At 43.3% G+C, this 16,150-nt stretch overlaps 1 protein-coding gene across 1 annotated transcript in view; it reads left to right on the top strand.

Annotated features, from left to right (window-relative positions):
• BMP7 (bone morphogenetic protein 7) overlaps positions 1–16,150 on the top strand; it is a 342,006-nt gene that overhangs the window by 196,894 nt on the left and 128,962 nt on the right. The window contains exon 2 of the mRNA XM_085619280.1: positions 7,489–7,681. Within this exon, the coding sequence (XP_085475406.1) occupies positions 7,489–7,681 (193 nt within the window). The remainder of the gene's footprint in view (positions 1–7,488; positions 7,682–16,150) is intronic.

Below are 16,150 nucleotides of genomic sequence, written 5' to 3'. Positions count from 1 at the left end.
TGTAATAATGCTGTGCTGAATATCCTGTAAGACCGCTCCAGATGAGACTGACCTATTCGCAAACATTCCAATATATGTAGTAGAGGGGGACCAATTTGATGATGGTAGTGTTAGATATTCTGAGGGAATACTAGTTTGCTTTGGATGTTTAATCTTCTTAGCAATGAAGTTGCAAAGTATGGTGACCACAGCTATCAAAAGTATTCAAAATAGAGTGACAGAGGGGCAGCTAAGTGCATGACCTTATTAAGAGTACTTTGGCAGTGAAATTGCCCATTAGGTCCTAATAAAAGTCTTCAAAGAGAGGAGTTGATCTGGAGATGGTGTAGCATACCTAATTTCTTGTAGACCCACAATACTTCTTGGTATAAACAACTGAGCCAGATTTTAAGGATCTAAAATATAATTAATTGCCAGAAAGTGAGCTTGTTTTTATACAGATTCACAGACGTTTCACTCTAGGAGACCCGTGCAGAGGTTTTATATTTCTATTACCTTACCCTGCGTTTGAACAGATGGCAGCCATTGGTAAACCATTCACATGACATTGGGTTTGCAGGTAGACTTTCATTTATGTAAGGCAGGGCCATTTTGTCAAAAAATGTTGTCGGTGCATCTTTTATCCAAGCAAGGATGTCGGACAAAGTGTAGGGTAGAGTAGGAACCATCTCTGCGAAGACCGGGGCCAGGACAACTGAATTAAAACTTGAGAAACGCTTTGGTCCCAGACAATTCACACTGGTGGCAAATCTCGTTTTTGATGAAGTGGACCATGGAATGGTCAGATTGAAAGAGATGTTGCTGCACAGACATGCAGAGGTTTATTAGCTGGGAATAGAGTAGGTTCAGACTTTAGACAGTCTTGCGTGGTAGAAGTTCACCACTTTTGTGAACCTATATTTGTTCCTATCGTCCGCCCTCTTGCACACCGGCATTTTGTCCCATATGTTGAGTTCTTCCATGATGATTATACTTAATGCATTGGAAAGCATATGTGTTCAGCTAAATGCCATACATCTGTAAGGGAAAATGTGTGTGTGTATATATATATATATATATATATATATATATGTATATATTTTTGCAGGTAGGCATGATTGTGCAGGTGTGGGAAAAGAGTTAACGTGCGATAAATGTAATGTGTTGATGCTTGGAGGACTCTTCTACATTTGTGTTCTTTACAGAACATAGTGTTTGGAAAATTGCACCAATCCAAACCCTGCTACACAAAACTCGGTTTTTAGGTCGATACCTCTGGTTTGCTAAAGATATCTTGGACACTCTGAAAGCTTCCCTGGGAATGCATTCTGCCAATTGCTTTCCATTGGCTTTGTCGTTTGTCACGCACACTTTCTGGCTTACTATTTGCTAACTTTATTTGTTTTAGGCTCGAGTTTGTCCCTCCCAAGGAGTAAATCCTTTTCGCACTACCTCTCCTTGTGTTCTTCCAGGAGTGCTCCTTTCTGTTAACAGGCCTGTAAATCTTTTACTTATCTTGTCACGTTTGCTGTACATTCAGAGACATAGGTCAAATGTCAGACTGTCTTCTGAGAAAGAAAAGCAAACAACAAGCTCCCTCTGACATCAAAGTTAGAGGATTTGGGTGACCATCATGGTGGATACTGGGGGTAGGAAAGGTTTTTTTTCTAATACACAACATTATTTAAATGAAGAGTGCAAGTATTTCAAAATATATCAAAATTAGGAAAGCACAAATGTAGCACATTTGTTAATTCTGAAATGCATTGGAAATAAATACTTTAATTTGATCAAAACAAATCAATGTACTAGGTGATGCCATTTCCACACATCGTTTGTGCGCTGTACAGTTTTATTAGTAAAACTGTATATCTGTGTAAATGTAATGGTCATTTCAATTGAAGATGTGTTGTCTCTAATGGCAGTGTGCTACCACACATTGCATACTCTACTCTATTCTGCACCACTCCATGCCACTGCATTCTACTCCACTCTGCACCACTCCACTTCGCTCTGCACCGCCCCACTCTGTGCCATTTCGCTCTGCACCACTGTACTCTATGCCAATGCACTCTACACCACTGCACTCTTTGACACTGCACTTTACACAACTCCAGTCTAGACAACTCTGCTCGGCACAACTCCACTTTGCACCACTCCACTCTAGGCCACATTGCAACACTGCACACTTAGCCACTGCACTCTACTCTGTACCACTCCACTGTATGCCCCTGCACTCTCTGCCAAACCACTGTACGCCACTCTAATCTACTCTAGGCCTCTGCACTCGACTGTATTCCACTCGGCTGTATTCCCCTCGGCTGTATTCCCCTCGGCTGTATTCCCCTCGGCTGTATTCCCCTCGGCTGTATTCCCCTCGGCTGTATTCCCCTCGGCTGTATTCCCCTCGGCTGTATTCCCCTCGGCTGTATTCCACCCAACTGTGTGCCACTCCACTCTGTGCCACTCCACTCTGTGCCACTCCACTCTGTGCCACTCCACTCCAACCCACTCCACTCCAACCCACTCCACTCCAACCCACTCCACTCCAACCCACTCCACTCCAACCCACTCCACTCCAACCCACTCCACTCCAACCCACTGCACTCCAACCCACTCCAACCCACTGCACTCCAACCCACTGCACTCTAACCCACTGCACTCTAACCCACTGCACTCTAACCCACTGCACTCTAACCCACTGCACTCTAACCCACTGCACTCTAACCCACTGCACTCTAACCCACTGCACTCTAACCCACTGCACGTTCTGCCAGTGTGCTCTACTCCAATCTGCTCCACATCACTGCACTCTATGCCACTCCACCCGACCCCACCTCACTATACTCTACTCTGCGCCACTCTACGCCACTTTACTCTGCACCACTTTATGCCACTCTAGTCTACATCACTGCTTTATATGCCAATCTACTCTAGACCATGGTACTCTGTGCCACTGCACTCTACAACAGTGTACTCTGCAACACTGCACTCTCCGACACTAAACTCTACACCACACCACTCTCCTCTGCATCACTGCACTATGTTACTATATTGTACTCTGCACCATGCTGCGCCACTCTACACCACTGTATTCTACTATGCACCACTCTAACCTACGTCACTGCATTCTATGTCGCTGCATTGTACGCCACTATAGACTGCAACACTCTACACCAATACACTCTACACTAGTCCACTCTATGCCAATCCACTCCACTCTGGGCCACTCCACTCTGGGCCACTCCACTCTGGGCCACTCCACTCTGGGCCACTCCACTCTGCACCACTGCAGTCTGCTATGCAGCACTCTAATCTAAGCCACTGCATTCAACAATGCTGCATTGTACGCTGCTGCTGAATTCTACGCCACTGCACTCTACACCACTATACTCTGCAACACACTATGCGAAATGCACTCTATACAAGTCCACTGCACTGTACGCCACTCTTCGCGAATCCACTCTGTGGCACTCCAATGCACAACACTCTATGCCACTTCACTCTGACACTCTACTCCACTCTGACACTCCATCCCACTCTCCTCTACACCATGAACCTTTAGCTATGTTTATTGGTCGCTACACTGATGTATAACATGGCTTAAACACATTGGCAAAGCAATAGCTCTTGCAAAGGCAAGCCTATTCACTTTGCCAATGCTTGTTCAGACATGTATCCTGCTGGGATGATGTCATGTGGGGCATGCATTGACAACTGATGAACCATATTTTCAGGAGTCTCTGAAAGCAAACAGAAGACTTTCTGAGGACCTGTTGCCTGGTGTATAGATTACATGTGGTCTGTAACAGAAAGGCATAGTTCTGGCTATGTGAAGGAATTATTTGGGTATAGGTTGAATAAAAGCAAAACAACTGTTATTTTTTTTATTTTATTCTGTGGACAGATGTACATGTCTGTTGATAGTATGGAGCTTGATAAACTGAATAGAGCACATAATTAGTCATTGAATTCCAATCAAAGATCTGACAGTAACCTCGTGTTGATCATCAATTTTCATCCCTCTCTAGACTGACAGTGCTTTGCCTAATGTGATATTAATTAGATGCTATTTCTTTAAATGGACGGACATACAGGCCAGACATTCTTCCTTCAATTACTCATCTTTAATGTGTCTATTCACTTTTATTGAATTGTTATAGCGTTGCAACTTCGGATTGGCTACACAGACTTAATTTAATTTGCTGCAGATATAGACTCAAAATACAATATTTTGCTGACAATCGAGAAAGACTGAATATATGTTCACTTTCGCTTTCCTAAACCTATATGAACCCCATTAAATAGTGTCATTTTCAAACTGTTAATGTTGTCCTTATGTCCTGATAAGGCACAATGCATGGCTTGTAGCTGAGGCAAAAATTCAAGTGCCTACAGAATGACTGAAATACTTGATACCGCATTCTTTACACACTTGATTCTAGTTTTCCTGCTCTTTTCTAACAAACTGATTTCCAATTCGCTTACTTTGAAAGCACTGAAGCAGGTCAGGCATTCGTTTCTTTTCATCTAAGTGGATACATTATATCCACTTGCTACTCTTATTTCACTGTGGAGCAATTTTATGTACCCATCTCTCCCATAAAGTCCATGCTTAACTTGTGCCAGTGGTTTTCAGTACTCGGGACGGGCACTTAAGTGTCAACACCAGCGCTTGTGACAGTCTGCCACAAGGTGGCGCTGTCTGGCTAATTTAGAGATTCCTTGAACAACATACACAAAAATAACTATTACCTGCCTCACAAGCCATTCTTCTACTTTTGGGGGCCTGGAATAGTCGGAATTGTCACACTTTTAGGAGTGTGATGGTTAATAGTTGTGGTGTTACTATCACTGGCAGCATGGCAGGGGCAATGTGTAGTGCAAGCTGAAGTGGCCTCCTGATGAGAGCCCTGGCACTTATTATTTTTTTTTTTTTAACAAATTAAGCACTGCATATAGTATACCCCTTGTTTCTTAGATATGTCTTTTTAATTGTATCAGTGGTGTGTAATTGATTAATTGTTAATGCTAAACTTAATGTATTTTTTATCTCGTTGGTTAGCATGAATACGACATGTAGAGTTAGCACAGGTTAAATATTTCTAGTCATTAATAATTCCTGTTTTGTTCGAGTAACTTTGTGTGGTACTCGCCTTTACCATCACAGGCATTTCGTTTGCATATAGCATTTGCCCAGGTTCTTGAACAATGATGACAGTAAAGGTGGGGCTTATAGACTCTGTGCAAAGCGTTAACCATTTTGATGTTGCAAATGCGTACGCCACCACTTTGGAGGGTTGCTGTTCTGTGAGTTTAATAATTCTATGTTCATACAATCTTTTAAGTGCACACATGTAAACTTAGAATCCTAACTGTGTTGGCATGCATGATTTGCTATAGGGAAAACAATTTTGATTTGTGGCTGTCCAGGATGTGCCTTGAACATCTGAGCTCTTTTGTTAATGTTGGCAACATGGGGAGTGATTTCACAGGCCCTTTTATAAAAGTGAATGTCAGCAACAAATGCTCTAACCAGTAACGAAGCATCATTTCCGAAGATGCTCTTGCTATCTTTCAAACAAACGTAGGAGGATCTTAAAAGTAGGAAGTCTCTGCAGGCCTTCTATACCTTTAGAGACCCAGTATAGGTGAGTGTCTGAAAAGTTTCAGCACTCCATCCATCATCGCCTTGTGTTTGCTTTGTTCGCCCTAAGTTGGCAGGATATGCCCAGACGTGGGTCCCTGGCTCGCTTTGCCACTGGATTCGAGCTAGCTTGGCTGATGAGGGGTGTTGCCCCGAGACCGGTCTCAGGATGCTTGTTTCCCGTTCAGGGAAGACCTGGCTTGGCAGTTCGGTCAGGACTGTTCCCATGAGGCACAGGGTCAGACTGATTTGCATATGGCTGGTTCTGAACTGGGGTGGCGAAGTGAGCTAAAGAACGATGATGGATTCAACCCAGATCTATGACTGGGGGTGAGTGTCTGAAAAGTTTCAGCGCTCCGTCCATCATCTCCTTGTGTTTGCTTTATAGGTGAGATTGCACCATTGGCTGGGGTAGATTGCTGTGCTGGGCTGTGGGTAGAGTACAACAACCAATCACCTGATTCCCTAAGCGTACATGAGTTTTCTTCATGGTGATGGAAAGGAACTCCCAGAAAATATGGTTATGGGATTTTGCTTATTTTTTAGGAGCGAGGGGAACAAGGGGCTTACAGGAAGCAAAATCTGTGAGATGCATGTTGAAGCTGAAGGCCTTAAAAATGAATGAACTGATTGGGGTGCAACTCCAATCAGGTCTGTATAGAATTTAAACTTAGTTTATAACAGTAATAGAGCTCTCTTTATTTATTCATATCTATTTTTAGTACTGATATTTATTCGTGTCGTTTTTTTTATTGGGTTGCAACTTTCATCTTTCGAAGTCTTTGCCTGAAGAATAACCGCATATTGATAGCAGTCATGAGTAAAAAAAAAAACCACTCAATTATACTTACTGGATAATCTTTTTCGTTTTCATTTTTAAATAAATATAAAATGGAGAATACATTTGTCTGTCTGTATATCCACAAATTAGAAAAAATAGAAAACTTGGGAGTCTTTTTGTATGAGGTAGGAGGATGGCACTGCTTGTATTGTATTTGCCTGGTTAAGCATACCTCAATCAATCAATCGGTGGTTTATATAGCACACTACTCACTCCTGAGGGTCTCAAGCCGCTGAGGGGAGAAGCTCCGGGTTAGTCAAAGAGCCAGGTCTTGAGGACCTTCCTGAAGGTGTGCAGGGTTGGAGAGCGTCTGATGTTAACAGGGACCTCGTTCCAGGTCTTGGCTGTGATGTAGGAGAAGGCTCTCTCTCCTGTTCTGCTTCTGTGGATGCGGGGGACCTCTGCCAGGGCAAGGTCGCAGAGAAGGGGTTCCTCTTGGGTACGTGGAAGGATAGTCTCTCGTTGAGGTATTTGGGTCCGATGTTGTTGAGGGCTTTGTAGGCGTGTGTGAGGAGTTTGAAGCTGACCCTCTTCTTGGCAGGGAGACGGTGGAGGTCTCGAAGGTGTTGGGTCATGTGTTCGTGATGTGGAGTCCCGAGAACTATTGTTGTTGTTGCTCAGAAAAGACCTGGGACTTCTTTCGCCTTTTGTATCAAATTCTGCTCACAGTGGCGCCATGTATAGGGCCAATAATGGGAAGTAACGCACTAAAACGATTTGAAATGCCACCTTACCACACAGTTCACTGGCGGGAAGCGGGCTCCTATCTGAATTTATTGCTTTAGAGACAGGTTAATTTCTGAGTCGATATTTTGTCTATCTGCGGAGAGGTTTAAAAGTCTATATTATAAAGCCGTGGCGCCCAGAAAAATTATGCTAATTATTATTTTAAAAATGAATTCAATCCGCACATTGTATTACTGAATTTAAATAGTCTAGTTAAAATGCATTGCGCAATGTTGAAAACCAGAATAGAAACCTAAAGACACCGTCGCCAATAGCTTATATATTCTGTTTCCAGTGGAGCACGACAAGGAGTTCTTCCACCAGCGACGGCATCACCGGGAGTTCCGCTTTGATCTCGCCAAGATCCCAGAGGGGGAAGCCGTCACCGCCGCCGAGTTCAGGATCTATAAGGACTACATCCGGGAACGCTTCGATAACGAGACCTTCCAGATCAGCATCTACCAGGTACTCCAGGAACACCCAGGGAGGTGAGTCACCGCCGGACGCTGATGAAAGACAGACCAATGAAAGCCTTTATTATGTTGATTTGTCCACTTGAAATGTTTCGACTGCTTTCTGAAGCTGCAGTTTATTTTGTTTAGCTTCTGGCAATTTTCAGAAAAAAAGGTGGGGACCGACAGCACACTTTCTTCACTATAAAGATGACGATGCAATCGAAGTGTTACCTACCAAATTGGTGCATTTTATTGAAATAGTGATTTCTTGATCGAATGCGTCTCTTGTGTGCATTAAAAGTTTTCCTCCTGACATACCTTAGCACAAGATTATGGGCAAAGTAGTGTTGCATAAGTCTCTTTGCTAAGAGCGGGTATTGGCACCTCTGATAAATGTCTATGAACCGAGATGGTGGTCTTGATTTCATCGACACGAGTAGGATGAAGGCTGCGTTTACCCACCGAAATTCAAACCAGTGACAACACAAATAAAGAGATGTTTGCAGTCAATTGAGCTACCAGAACACCTTTAATTTGGTGTTTGTTGGAACACGATTTTATCTAATTTCATTTCATTTATTTAAGGGCTTTGTGTAGCCTCAGCCAGACCTGATGTGAATATACGAAGGCTGCAATATTTGCAATGAGGAAATGCAGGCATTTCTAACAAGTTAGATGCAGGTCTGCGACAGCTTTAGTAGCACTGGAATGGGAACCTTAAAGAGGGGTCGAGGTAGTGTAGTAGACAGGAGGGGGCGTGAGAGGATTTGGAAGGATGCCATTCTAAAAGGTGCAAGAGGGAACAGTGTGCCGATTTTTTATGTGAAGTGTAACCGGTTCAGTGGACATTGGCAGTGGTTTATGATTTTATTTTAGGTGGGCAAGGACTACCAATCGGAATACTGACACGATTTGTGAAGAGTGCACTGTGGAGGCCAGTGAGGTAGATGATGTGCTGGCAGAGGTGGTATATGTTATGATAGAGTAGGCTTCAAAGAGGAGCCCATGAATGGGTAAATCCTGTGATCTGATGGTATTTGGGGAGAATGTGACGACCTTCACCAGTCACAGCCAGAAGGGCACAAGGGAGTTTTTAGGTCTCGCCTGACCCAGCGCATGCGCTGGTCTGGCGAGACTTATTGAGAGGGCTCCAAAAAGTGCTACCAGGCCAGCCTAGAGCTACAGTGCTTGTGCGCGGGTGCGCGCGCCACGCTTTACCGCAATTACTTTAACTTTCACGGCCGCTTTGCATAGCCAATAGGTCTCATTTTTGTGACCTTATAAGTATTTAGTTATGCAACTGTTGCATGGCTAAACACTTATAAGGTCCCAAAGGCGAGACCTATTGGCTATGCCAATGCTTGTTTTCTTCAGTAGGCGCTGCTGATTTGTCTTTATTACTCGAGGTTTACGATGGGAGTGCAGTTGATAATGAAATGTGGTTGGTCTCAAGCATTTGCTCTGAGCACAGTATGAGTTTGACCACAATGGATATTTAAGTCAGACAGATTGAAATTGGCAAATACTAATTTAGTTCAGGAGGAAATATTGTAATGGCTGAGGTTTAGGTATTAGTTCAACATTTATCCAGCAGGGAAGTTGGGACATGCCATTTTGTTTTGGATGCACCTGGCAGTGGGTTTTGGGCTGTCAGTATGCAGACGCCATCGTTTAACTACAAGGTTTCATCTTTACATGAAGTTTGGACACTTAAAACATATCCCTCTATAACGTAGAAAGTCAGTAAACCAAATTTCTTCTCCTACCATTTTGACACTCATGATCCCCCACTCTCGACTTGAATAATGTAAATTGTGGCCTCTCTGCCACCTTTGTATCATCCGAATCCCTTGGCCTTATAAATGAATGGTTGAATCATTTATTCAGTGCACAGCTGCCAGAAAGGCTCACCGATGCTAGAAATAGCTTAGAAGTGTCCAGCCAACAGAAAGCTGCTAGGTAGACTTAAATAGCCAGGTTGTCAGTTGTGTTTTGAAAGCTTGTTCATTTGTTGAAGCACGGGTACCACACGGGAGAGCATTCCACAGTTTAGGGGACAGAAGAGAAAAAGACCGGCCAAACAGAAGGACACGACACACTTTCAGAACTTGCATCAAAAACATATTGGATAGTCTCAGATCTAGAAGGATGATCTACAAAAACATTTGACTTCGGACCTCTGTTATGGAATGCTGGGAACGTCAACAGAAAACATTTAAACAAAATATGTATGCACCAGAAGCTAATGTAAGTTTCTTAGATGAGAGGAAATGGGTTCCAGTCGAAGAAGATTGAGAAGCAACCAAGCAGCTGCATTCTGTACTACCTGGAATTGATGGAGCAGATACTCAGGAAGGCCAAGACCTAGAATATTTGATCATGAATGATGATCTCTCTAGTATACTCTGGGGCCATTGTACGAATATTTTACCAGATTTTTTTAAAAGTGCATATTAGGATCCTGTGACTGCTCTCACCTGGGAGAGAAAGGAAAGATCCTTATTGTAGGGAGCTTGCTGTTTTTACACAGTGTACTTCGTTTTGGTCCACAATATAGAGTCCATGCAAACCCCAATAGGTTTATAGAGGCACAAATGATATCCCAAATGCTCTCTCTTGTGGTAGTGTTAGGCGTATCAGAGGGTAGTGCTAAGCATTTGTTGTACTCTCAGATGCAAAATGAGACACGCACTCAAGAATAAATCTGAGACCAAATTGGAAAAAGTTATATTTTTATATACATTTTGATACCAAGAACTTTGTTATCAAGTAAGTACTTTTGCAGTTATGAATTTTTACAGGCAAGTTAAATAGTTCAATATCGTGCGTCTTTACGCAGCAATGCTTCCCTATGGGAGAAAAGTCATATGTTGCAAACCGTTAATTGCGATCAGTTTCTTAGGGTCTCCTTCAGGACTTGGGGTCATAGGGGGCCAAGGTCCAAAGTCCCACCAGCAGCTACTTGTTACCTGCCATGGGGTGCCCGGTTGCAGAGGTACCGGTCCAGTTGGTAGATATGCGCGATATGCCAGTGGAAAGAAGGGGCACCTAGAAACAGGCTGCAGCGGGGGACTTGGGGACAAGTCTGGGAGCTCCCAACAGGAGGCTCAGGTCATAAGGGCCCTGGGAACAAGGAAGCATAGTCGGGTCGCTGGGACCCGGGCTGGGGCGCTCAGGTGCCGGGTGAAAATGTCGGCTGGACTCTGTGCAACCTAGGGCCTTGCAGTCGTCGGTCTGGCCAGTTGAGGGTGCAAAAATAAGGTCAGCTGGGCCACTCGGAATTGGGTCTCTGCGGTGATGCCATTCCTCGTTGGCTGCTTTGTCTTGGTGTCGCTGGAGCCCAAACTGGACTCTCAGTCTTCGTTTGCTGCAAGGGTCCGTTACCCCGTGTATTGGTCCTGTGCGGCTCTGGTTGATCCTAGTGTCTTCTCACTTGGTGAGAGGGGGCAGATCTGACCTTCTGCAGCACAGGTACCTCTTCCTGGGGGGCTGCGGCATCGGGCTGGCCAGTGAGTGGCAACTCGGTAAACTGGAGTTTGCTCTTCGGTGCCTGCGAACTGCAGGGGAGTAGCTCCCCTACTCCAAGGGAGATTGCTGACAATTTGCGAAGGGTTCTTGGAAGCTGGTCCGCTGCAGGACAAGTCACTGATCATGACTGTTGAGACTTGGTGCAGTCAGGGTTTGGCACCAAAAGTCTACAGTCTGACTTCTGTTCTCACTTTTCTTGTTGCTCTTCTTTGTCCTCTCTTCCTTATCCATCAAACCTAAGTTCTTGGTGTCAGGAGTGCCACCCAATTACTCAATTTAGGGGCCTTACAGGGACTGACAGGTAGTAGCCAATGGGCTCCCTTCTTTACACCCTCTGTATGACCACTTCTCGTGGGAAGTGGGCATAACGCTGACCCAGAGAGCCTAATTCCACCACATCTAAGATGGTGGAATTCTAAAAGTCGTGTTCACTTTAGGTAGCTCACCTTAGGGGTTGTACTAGCCTGAGAGGGGAACACACGTCCTGACGGGCTAATTTTTCCACCTGTCCTGGGCCTGGGGCAGGGGGTGGCATTTCCCCTGTCTGGGGAAGCCGTGCGTCACATATCAATGGCGGCAGAGGCCTTTGAAGCCTCTTGTCTTGATATGCTGATTACTTAACCACCCTGCTTGGAAGAGGGACAACACCTCTGACCGGAGCAGGCATTTCTGCCCTCAGAGCACAGGCTCTCACCTGCAGGTGGCTCAGAAAAGTGTCTGTGGTGGCAGGCTGATCTGCACCAGTCAGACAATACACAATAGGGTTTCAGGAGGCACCTCTAAGGTGCCCTCTGGGTGTATGTATTAATTAATCTATCACTGGAATCCGTGTGGGCATATTAATATGAGATGTTTGATACCAAACATCTCTACTTTCAGCGAAGCCATCATGTAGCTTGGGAACTCGTAAACACCAGTGTCCAGTGCATGTACTCAAAATGGTTTCCCTGTCCACTTGCAATATCTAAGATTCGACATCACATGGGCACAACCTACCTTAGGGGTGGCTGACATATATTAAAGGTAGTGCATTTGACTGTGCTACACATGGTGAGGGCACAGTTGAGTTTGAGCAGTTTGCACTGCTCCTGCGGTCTGCAATGGCAGGCCTTCTGTCAGTAGTTTGCTTGGGTCACCCAGGGTGACACAAAACAGTGCTTCAGCCCTGGGGACCCCTTTACCACCTATGCCCTGGGTCCCCCTAGCACTGTATACCAGAAACTTATATAAAAGGGTAAAGTGTTTACCAATTTGGGAATACCATATTGAACATAACAGGTTTAGGAGGGAGCACAGGCACTGGGCAGCAGACTCCAGCGCACTATCCGAGTCATAACCATCAGCATTTGGAGCAAAAAGTGAGGGGGGTTGACCAACCAAAAAGGGGCACTTTCCTACAGTGAACGTAATGGTGGAAGTCAGATTAAAAAGACTTATGCCAATGCAAGGCGGTAACCACATTTGCTACTCCTAGTCAGCCGTTCCAAAAGAATGGAATGAGACATGGCGTCCTATTAGTTGTGCTGTTCTTTGTTAATTATGGAAAAAATAGAAATCATGTATTTTTCGAGAGGATCGCTGCGCTATCGGTAATGGTTGCTAGTCTAATAGCTGTGTCGATTGACTGTATTGAGAGTTACAGAAAATTAATTTAATAGTGAAGCTCAAATGGTTGCAGATGTGTATATGTGCTGGTTCCACAATTGCTTTTACTTGTACTTTTGTGGTTTGTATTGCAAGTGTGGATTTATCATTTAATTAAATATGAACATTTAATAGTTATAACTTCATGTCTTTACTGACCAGAAAATACATTTGGATAAATAATACCATTAAGAGGAAAAAAACAAAATGAAGATGAAACGCATGAAAAGGTCAAAGAAATACACCATAAAACCGAGGTAACTGATTACATCTACTTGAGCCCCTTTTGGCCTACAAAAAAAACCCACTGCTTCTTCCAAATACATCTTTTTCGCTTCTTGAATGAAAGGGTTCCAAACAGTTGCTCGAGAGTATAGCTTTCGTTCTATTTATATATATTCCCATACAACTCCCTTTTCATTGATCGTTTAAAATCTATTTTAGAAATTAAAATCAGTCTAGAATGCTACAACTGTAAAAATGTGTAGCGTTAGTCCGTTTTTTGTGTTTTTCTTTACTGCAGTTAGTGTGGCGTACTATAGTGATTCGAGCCACTGCATTAAAGTCCCGAGGCTGGACCTCCATCTGGCCCATCAAAGTCGAGGAGAGATCAAGACTGTCTGAGGCAGAGTCCAGATAGGATACTTCCAAAAATCAGACCTGCACAATACATCAGGCCCTTAATGTCCGAATCTGGAGATGTACTTAGTTCCCATGCTTTGCTAAAACGCTTTCCCAAACTAAACAGTCTTCGTGGAAAACTGTAAACCGCAGTGGACTTGAAAAAAGAAACAGGCCATTTTGTGGTGAATTTATTCCAAGCTCATGGATCAATGACTGAGATGTATGAGTAAATGGTTGACTTCCTATTAAGTTAATCCACAAGGGAATGCATGAGGGGTAGTATGTTTCCATTATTGTGAATTGTTTTCACTCACAGAAAGAAAAACGTAATATGTATTTGTGACTTGGTTAGTTTAATGCATTTCAGTGGCTTGTTGAACTGAGTAGCTTCGGATTTCATCATTGCACGGTGTGCAGTTGGTAGGCTATGTGGTCTAATTACTAGAGCTGGGTCTGCCTTGAGAAGAGTAACTAACTTGCATAAAGTATTGAGCTTATTATGGGATGCAGCTTAAACATTCGGGGCCACATACATGGCAGTGTAATGCTGTTAAAGTGTCTTAGTTAAGTAGATCATTTACTGTATTTGGGTTTTGTCTGAGAACAGTGCAAACACTCTTTCCATTTTTACTTTAGACTTCAGGGTGCATTTCTGTGTTTGAGAGCAGTATGGTGTGCCCAGGGTTGCACTAATCTACCTGCATTTGTTGGTCTGCATTGACAGCACAGCTGTTGTGGTACTTTCTCTGATAAAAAAACATGCTTTAAGAGTATTCTGAGAAGAGGGTCTTAGGTTTCACCCAGGTGTTGGTTTCCCCGAGTAGAGGATTTTATTGGGCGTTATTTGCTGCCACAAAAAATGCTTGTATTGCACCTTTTGGCTTGTGCTAAAGCTTATATTCAGTGCAGCAGGACTGAGTTGGTTGTAGTGGTAAGCCAATGGATCATGGCTATAGGCCTGATGTGTTTATTATGAAATGTTACAAAAAAAGACAGTAGGCCTGATGTACTTATTGTGAAGTGCTTATGTTACAGTCTATAAGCAATTCAGGATAGTTTTTGTTATCACTGTAAAGTAAAGCCTACAGAAAGGTGCTATGTTACATGGAATATCACGTAGGTAAGGGTTTTGATGTGGGTTATCTCCTGTGACAAACAGTTGCTCTTGAGAATCCCTGCTAGGCCCTCTTAGGAGAAAGTCTTTTGCTTTGTGAACTGAAATTTTGTTAACCTTTTTACTTTTAGGACTGTGTTCCTTTTTGTGGAAAAGCTTCACTTAAAACAGTATGCCTGAGTTGGTTATGGAGACAAGCTATAGACCTGACTAGTGCAGTGGGAACCTTTGTCTGATGCCATAGGTCTGATCTGCTTATTATGAAACGTCATGACAAAGACGGTAGTCCTAGCTTATTTATTGTAAAATCATTTGTTAAAACCAGTAGAGTTTTAACAGTTGGTTATCACATTGTGTTACAGGTGACAAACAGGCATTTTGTTAGACGTAATCTCAGATTACCATAGTAGGCAAGGGTTTTGTTGGAAACTCACTCTGACAACCCTTGGTAGTTTTCACAGTGATGATTCTTGTTAGGTCCTATTGAGGGGGTTGTAAAGTGTCTTGCAAACTGTATTTTTCTACATATTTGTATTTTTTACCTGTACGCATGATGGTTGCCAGTTTATGTGCACTGAAATAGGCCTGTGCTGGTTTAGTTGTAAAGCTGATGGCAAAGGTTATCGGCCTTATCAGTTAATTGGTGAACGTCATGCCAATTCCATAGCTTGATCTGTTATGACAAAGCCAATAGGTATGACCTACATATTGTGAAAAGCATGCGTTAAAGGGAATAGGTTTTTAAGGATGGTTTGTTGTCACACTGTGCTAAATCTCACAGATAAATGTAGTCGCATGGGTATTTGGTGTTGTTGACCAACTTGAGCAAACCATTGGTATAGAAAATATGAACTACAATAGCAATATTGTGCTCAGGAGAGATAGCATTTGGTTGGCAACTGTAATTGTGCATACTTTTGTCTTTTACTACTGTATGCCTGATGGTTGCCTTGTGGGGAAGTCTACGCCCAGAACAGTATGACTGAGTTGCTTATGGCGACAAGCCAAAGAAACACCTGCTTGGTGCTCTGGAAAAGCCTATTCGAGATGCCATAGGTCTGGTCTGTTTCTGGTCTGTTTATTATGAAAATCTATGAACAAGGTAGTAGACCTTATTAATTGTGAACAGCATTGGCTCAAGCCGGTAGAGATTGTCACTCTGTTACAGGCTGTAACAGGTATTTGGTTACATGCAGTCTCTGAGTACCACAGTAGGTAAGTGTTTCTCAAACACTTTGATAAACCCTGGGAATGGAAATTATCATTCTGATGATTCTTGTCCGGCCCTATTGCGAGGGTGTGTGTGTGTATGTGTATATATATATATATATATATACATTCACTGAAAAAACCATAGGTTTTACAGATGTTATAGTTAGAAATTAGCATTTAGAAAACCATTGAAATTCACAGAAAAAAACATAGGTTTCAGGGATGTTATAGTTAGTTGGACATTTCCCTCGTACAAAACCAGAGAAATTCCACTGCTATAGTTAGTTCGGCTAACTATAACTCGCGCCCCCGTAATGCACTGCTGATGACGTCACATATTACATCATTCATGACATGGTCAGTGACATCACTGATGACAT

Source organism: Triturus cristatus, chromosome 7 (genome assembly GCF_964204655.1).
Source record: "Triturus cristatus chromosome 7, aTriCri1.1, whole genome shotgun sequence".
In the NCBI taxonomy this organism is placed as follows: Eukaryota; Metazoa; Chordata; class Amphibia; order Caudata; family Salamandridae; genus Triturus; species Triturus cristatus.
The sequence above is the reverse complement of the archived record's forward strand: the minus strand, read 5'-3'. Positions and strand labels throughout refer to the sequence as shown.